The following is a 7,165-nucleotide window of genomic DNA, read 5'->3' as shown; positions in this document are numbered from 1 at the left end:
TGCGATTTTTTGTTTGTATGTTTTTGTTTTTTGAGGTAGGGTCTTGCTCTAGCCCAGTTCATTTGCAGCAGCTGGAGGCCCTGGTGTGTCCATTTTCTCTCTCCTCTCTCTCTCTCTCATAAATAAATAAATAAATAAATTAAATAAATAAATTTGGGCCAGGCATGGTGGCACATGCCTTTAATCCCAGCATGCAGGAGGCAGAGGTAGGAGGATCACCATGAGTTTGAGGCCACCCTAAGACTACATAGTGAATTTCAGAACAGACTAGGCTAGAAAAAGACAGGCCCTACCTTGAAAAACCAAAAAGAAAATATGATAGTTTTATATAAGGGGCTGTGAAGATGGCTCAGCAGTTGAAGGTGTTTGCTTGCAAAGCTTGCTGACCAAGGTTCAATTTCTAAACCACCCATGTAAGCTGGACACAAAAGCAGCACTGGTGTGTAGTGTCCACTTGCAGTGACAAGAGGTCCTAGTGTGCCTGTATGTATGTGTATGTGTGCATGAACATATGCATGCGCACACACACACACAAATAAATAATCTTTTAAATGCTGGTCATGATGATGCATGCCTTTAATCCCAGCAATTTGAGAGGCCGTGTTAAAAGGATCACTGTGGAGGCTGGAGAGATGTCATAGTGGTTAACACCCTTACCTGCAAAGCTTAAAGACCCAGGTTCAGTCCCCAGGACCCATGTAAGCCATATGCACAAGGTGGCGCAAGTATCTGGAGGTCATTTGCAGTGGCTGCAGATCCCGTCGTACCCATTCTCTCTATCTACATAGTTCTCTCTCATAAATAAATAAATAAATCAGCTTAGAAGATTTTTTTTAAAAAGGGGGAGCTGGAGAGACGGCTTAGTGGTTAAGGCACTTGCTGGCAAACCCTAAGGACCCAGGTTTGATTCCCTAGTACCTACATAAAGCCAGATGCACAAGATGGCACATGTGTCTGGAGTTCATTTACAGTGGCTGGAGGACCAGGTGTGCCCATTGTCATTCCCTCTTTCTCTCTCAAATGAATAAGCAAATATATATATATATATTTTAAAGGGGGGGGGTCTGGAGAGATGGCTTAGTGGTTAAGCACTTGCCTGTAAAGCCTAAGGACCCCAGTTCGAGGCTCGATTCCCCAGGACCCATGTTAGCCAGATGCACAAGTGGGCACACGCATCTGGAGTTAGTTTGCAGTGGCTAGAGGCACTGGAGCCCCCATTCTCTCTCTATCTGCCTCTTTCTCTGTCTGTCGTTCTCAAATAAATAAATAAAAATTTTAAACAAAAAAAAAAATTTTTAAAGTAACACTGTAGCGGGGCATGGTGGCGCACTCCTTTAATCCCAGCACTTGGGAGGCAGAGGTAGGAGGATTGCCATGAGTTCAAGGCCACCCTGAGATGACAGAGTTAATTCCAGGTCAGTCTGGACCAGAGTGAGACCCTACCTCGGGAAAAAAAAAAAAAAAGGAACACTGTGAACTTGAAGCCAGCCGTCTGAGCTGCAAGGTGAGTCTCAGGCCAGCCTGGGCTAGAGTGAGAACCTGCCTCTCCTCCAAAAAACACACTTTATTTCATCATTTACCGCATGTGGACCATTTATTTGTTTTCATTTTCAATAAACTCTGCAATATAAATCTTTTCTGTTTCTGATTACTTCTTCAAGACAGATTCCTAGAAATAATATTATTGGGTCAGAGCGGATGGAGTTCTCAATTACTCAAGAACTATTGGGTCAGAGAGGATGGCCCAGTGAAAGCTTTCCAAATAAAAATAAACACTGCCAAACTGCTTTCAAGGAACGTTTTCTAAATCATTCTCAGCAGCAATGTGGGATAGTGTCTGGCTTACATTAATAAAAAGAATTATGTTCTTTTTTAATAAATGGGAAATACTATATTTAAGCCTTTATTTCTTTGATTGCTAATGTTGACCATTTCCTTCAATTTATCTCTCTCTCTTTCTCCATATATATGATTTGTTGTTGTTTTGTTTTTGGAGGTAGGGGACCTCGAACTCACAGTAATCCTTCTACCTTTGCCTCCCTAGTGCTGGGATTAAAGGGGTGCGTTACCATGCCCAGCTGCACACATCTTTCTATCAAGTACTGTTTTATTTTTACTGTTTGGGGGTGGGGGAAAGAGGCAGATCGAGACCCCCGGGACTCCAGCCACTGCAAACCAGATGCAGGCGCCATCCTGTGCAGCTAGTTTACGTGGGTAGTGGGGAATCGAACCTAGGACTTTTGGCTTGCAGGCACGAGCTTTAACCGTTAAGCCATCTCTCCAGCTTGATTACTGTTTATCAGAATTCTTTTTCCTTCCCCTCACAATATAATGTCTTCGTAAAGGCTTGGGGAGGTGAGATACATCTCAAAGTACATCAGGCTGGCCACGAACTCACTATCCAGCCAAGCCCAGATGTTGAACTCCTGATCCTCGGACCCGCACCTCCCAAGTGTTGCGATCACAGGCGGATGCCACTTCGCCTGGCTGCCTCTTTTTTAAAAATCATGCCGTCCTTGGTTGCTGAACACGGGCGGAGGCGCACAGAAACCAGTCGCTGCTTGAGAATTCGACCGCCAGCTTTTATCTTACATGACGGAAGCAGAGACTTCCGCAAATCACTACGGTGGGATTTACCGCAAAGGCGTGGCCTCTCTCATTCTCCAAGCAACGTCTCGCGGGACCACAGCGTTCTTTGGGGGAACCTCGGACGGGACTACAAACCCCAACATGCTTCGCGCCCCAATGAAGACACGGGGCCGACGTCACGTGCCCACTCGAGTCAGGCATCCGGTCATCCTTCCACGCCTTTTTCTTCAGCTAACACCTTGGCCGCCATTTTGTGCGGGAGGTTATGGAACCTCCGAGTCTGGTCAACTCTATGGTCGCGTATCTCAGGGGTTCGACCAATCGTAGCCCGGGACTCAGGGAAAGACCCCGCCTTTATCCGCAAGGAGGCGGGAATTGCCACGAAGCTCCTGTGGAGCGAGAGGAAGGAGCCGCGGAGGGCCAATAAGGAGTAAGAGAGCCCATGACGCCAGCCAATAGGAACGCGGGAAGCTAACGGCCAATCAGAGCAGAGAGACGGCGGGACACGTGGTTGGGGGAAGCTGAGCGCTTGAGAGCAAGGGCTAAAGCCGGGAGGTGAGTCAGTCACCTTGAGCTAGGCGAGCGACGTGGGTCGAGCAGGGGCTGGCTACAAGGGGAGTGGGAGTGCAGGTGACCTGGGGCGGCCGGGAGCCAGCGGTTGGCAGGGATGTGGGCTGGGCCGCATGGAGCAGCATTTGCCCCTCGCAGAGGGAGAGACGATGGAAGTCTGTAGCTCGATCAATTAATGTTCATTATCAACGGTAATGAGCGATAAACGGCCACTGCTTGGGCAGAGTAGGGAACATCTGCGTCGCATGGGTAGGATCCTGCACGACGCCTGCCAGTTTCTGCCTCCAGTCTTCCCGAGAGACCTTCGCTTTTCACAACATTTCCCTCTTGGGGCCTGGGCCGTCTCTTTTTACTTCCGATCTCGGTTGCTTTCTGCCAGCGCACCCGCCGCGCAGGGAAGGTGGTTGATCTGGGAGTCTGCGCTGTCCCTCTGACCTCTAATGCCCTCCTCCGCTGGGCCACGGTACAAGGAAGAGAGGGTCCGCGGAGGTGAAGGGGACAGCAGAAGGTCGCCACTTGTAAGCAAACAACCAGGCTTTCAAAGGAATTACTATCTTTTTTTTTTTTGTCTTTGCAGACATTAAAAATGCAGACCACAAGGGCACTGCTCATTTCTCCAGTTCTGGTAAGTCGCGGCTCCGAGGTGCCCAGTAGATGGGTATGTGTCATGGGAGCCATCCGTGGTTAATGAATGGACGGAAGGAGTTTGGAGTTCCCATGGTGATGTTGGTTCTTTGGGGAGGCTGTAGGATAGGATGCAGGTAACCCCTGTAAACCTAATTGGCTTGGCTTTGGGTGTCCTCAGATAGTCTAGCTCTGACCTTTACCCCTAACCTGGCTTGGCCATAGCCAGACAACTCATAAAACGGGGGTGTTTTTTGTTGTTGTTTTCTCAACTTTGGCTACAAGTTCGAATCATCTGAGGAGTTTAAAACTCCAGGCACACCATAGGCCAATTACGGTGGAACCCTAAGCCCCAAACACTCCCCAGGTGATTCACTATCCTGCCAAATTTGACAGCAGCTTCAATAAAGATCACCTCAAGAGGGCTGGAGAGATGGCTTAGCCCTTAAGGTGCATGCCTGAGAAACCTAAGGACCCCAGTTTGATTCTCCAGATCCCACGTAAGCCAGATGCACATGGTGGCGCATGCATCTGGAGTTCATTTTCAGTGGCTAGAGGCCCTGGTGCGCCTATTCTCATTCTATCTCTGTCTCTGATAGATAAATAATATTTTTAAATATTTTTTTAATTTTTTGTTTATTTTTATTTATTTATTGGAAAATGACAGAGAAAGAGGCAGAAAGAGAGAGAATGGGTGCACCAGGGCTTCGAGCCACTGCAGACTAACTCCAGATGTGTGCATCCCCTTGTGCATCTGGCTAACACGGGTCCTGGGGAATCGAGCCTCAAACTGGGGTCCTTAGGCTTCACAGGCAAGCACTTAACCACTAAGCCATCTCTCCAGCCCTTAAATATTTTTTTTTAAACAAGATCATTTTAAGAAAGTATTATAGGGCTTGAGAGAAGGCTTAGCAGTTAAGGCACTTGCCTGCAAAGCCTAAGGACCAAGGTTGAGTTCCCCAGTACCCATGTAAGTCAGATGCACAAGGTGACACATGCATCTGGAGTTCATTTGCAGAGGCTAGAGACCCTGGCATACCCCTTTTCTCTCTGTGTCAAATAGATTAATTAATGAATGAATTTTAGTTATTCAAAATAAAGTCTCGCTGTAGCCCAGGCTCACTTGGAATTCACTATGTAATCTTAGGGTGGCCTTGAACTCACTGCACTCCTTCTACCTCTGCCTCCTGAGTGCTGGAATTAAAGGTGTGCACCACCATGCCTAGGGCTCAATTTAAGAAAACAAAGAAAGCACACAGGCTTTCTGGCCCATTCCATCAAAGGTTTGTAGCAGTGAGTACATTTTAGCAAATGTCCCCCTCTGGCAATTTTAATTCAGGTACCTGGTTTGGTGCTTGTGTGAGTTCTAAGACTCTGGCCTTGAAAATGAATTTTGGTACCTGTCTTGGCTTGGGGTTTGGTGTTGAGGATAGAACTCAGACTTGTGTATGCTAAGTACGCACTCTGAGCTACATCTCCAGGTTGGAACATGGTTGTGATGGTTAACACTGCTGACTATATGCCAGGCCTTCAGGACAGCGCTCTCTGGTGTAGGCCTATCTGATAGAAGCAATAAATTAATTGACCTTGAGATAAGGTGGACTTGTTCTTGATAAAATTAGGATTTTTAGGGTTTTTTTTTTTTTTCCTTCCTGGATTTTTGAGGGATTTGTCTGATTTTACAGATCCGCTGTTGTACCAAGGGTCTGATCAGGCCTGTGTCTGCCTCGTCTGCCTCCCTCCTGAGTAGGCCAGAGGCCCCTTCTAAACAGGTAAGGAAGTAAGACTTCTCTTAGGGATCTTCCTAAGCAAGGGTCCCTCCAGTTAACTGAGTTGCTTTTAGTCCTAATTAAGAGGAGAGTTTGAGGATGGTTGACGTTTTATTGTAGTTCTAAGATTCCAAAGGCAGTTATTATAGGTGAAAAACTCATCCTTTCTGAAAACATCCTATGACTACCTCCCAGCATCCTCCCTACATTCAGAAATGTTGTACTTCCCAGCACCTGGGAGGCAGAGGTAGGAGAATCATTGTGAGTTTGAGGTAAGCCTGTGCTAGAGCAAGACCCTACCTTGAACACCCCCCCCCCAACCAAAAAAAAAGGAAAGAGAAAGAACGGATGAAATTCTGTACTTGTCTGGCTGTTCACCAGCAACTGCCTCGCTGTCTCCTTCCGCTTTCCCCCACCCCCTTCTAGCCGTCTTCCAGCAGCTCCCCACTCCAGGTGGCCAGAAGGGAGTTCCAGACCAGTGTTGTCTCCAGAGACATTGACACAGCCGCCAAGTTCATTGGTGCTGGGGCCGCCACAGTCGGTGTGGCTGGATCAGGGGCTGGCATTGGAACGGTGTTTGGCAGCTTAATCATTGGCTATGCCAGGTAAGTTTGGGGCAGCCTTGAGCATCTCCCAACTTTAAGCTCCACCCCGTGTGGGCAAAGTCTCAACAAGAGAGCTCCCTCCAGGACCCTTGAAATAGATTTCCTCTCCCTCCCATTTTTCTCCAATGACCTCTAAATCCAAATTTAAATACATGTCCCACCTGGTCCAATCAAACTTGTGCTATTACTTTCCTTCCCCATCCAAGTCCCCTGGGTACCTGCAGACTAGATCCTCTCCCACTTGGAGCACTCTCCCTCTTCCTCTCCCTCCTGCCCTCCACCCCAATAAGCACCCTCATCCCTGGACTCATATGATCTCTGTCCCCGGCAGGAATCCGTCTCTCAAGCAGCAGCTCTTCTCCTATGCCATTCTGGGCTTTGCCCTGTCTGAGGCCATGGGGCTCTTCTGTTTGATGGTCGCCTTCCTCATCCTCTTCGCCATGTGAGGCTCCGTGGGGTCACCCAGCCGCGCTTGCTGCTTCGACTCCATGCTGTTCCTGGTGCTGGAGTGTGCTCAGCTTTACCATTAAACACAACGTTTCTTTAAACCCAAATGCCTGTGTCTGTCTTTTGACCTCAAGGTGGGCTTTGGTCACTGGTGGGAAGAAGGACTACCCACTCAGCCATCTCCCCAGTCCTAGAATCTGTTCTTACCACTGTGTTGACTCATCAAAGGCTTGCACAAGTTCAGTGACTTCCTCAAGGTCATGCAGCAGGCCAACGTTTCCAGGCGAAGTCCATTTGATATCTTATTCAATCCCAGCCTTTTTACTGTATCTCAACTTTGTCGCATGTTGGGGGGCCTCCCTAGCCTCCACTCTAGGTATCAGTAGCAACAGGCTCCCGAGTTGACAGCCAGTGACAGTGTCTTCTAGCTAGAGAACAGAATTACACTAGATTGAGCACTGGTAATGTGAACCATAGTCTGCTGGTGGCCCTCTCTGAATCACAGGCCACAGTAAAGAAGAAAGGGGACTGAGGTTGGCCTGGAAACTAATGTGTTGCCAA

General features: G+C 48.0%; 1 protein-coding gene across 4 annotated transcripts; it reads left to right on the top strand.

Moving 5' to 3' along the window:
* Positions 1–3,039: 3,039 nt before the first annotated feature.
* Positions 3,040–6,711, top strand: Atp5mc1 (ATP synthase membrane subunit c locus 1). Of its 4 annotated transcripts, none has more exons than XM_004655531.2 (5): positions 3,040–3,144; positions 3,737–3,784; positions 5,469–5,555; positions 5,979–6,157; positions 6,489–6,711. In XM_004655531.2, exons 2-5 carry the CDS (start codon positions 3,746–3,748, stop codon positions 6,601–6,603), a joined length of 420 nt encoding a protein of 139 aa, XP_004655588.1. In that variant the 5' UTR covers positions 3,040–3,144; positions 3,737–3,745; the 3' UTR covers positions 6,604–6,711. The 4 variants fall into 4 exon arrangements, with proteins under 4 accessions (XP_004655588.1, XP_004655589.1, XP_045014747.1 ...); XM_004655532.2 differs by having other exon boundaries at positions 3,137–3,219; XM_045158812.1 differs by lacking the exon at positions 3,040–3,144 and adding an exon at positions 3,151–3,203.
* The last annotated feature ends 454 nt before the right edge of the window (positions 6,712–7,165 follow it).

This window comes from Jaculus jaculus, chromosome 9, assembly GCF_020740685.1.
Source record: "Jaculus jaculus isolate mJacJac1 chromosome 9, mJacJac1.mat.Y.cur, whole genome shotgun sequence".
NCBI classification, from domain to species: Eukaryota; Metazoa; Chordata; class Mammalia; order Rodentia; family Dipodidae; genus Jaculus; species Jaculus jaculus.
Note: the sequence above shows the minus strand (reverse complement) of the source record. Positions and strands in the feature narration are given on the sequence as shown.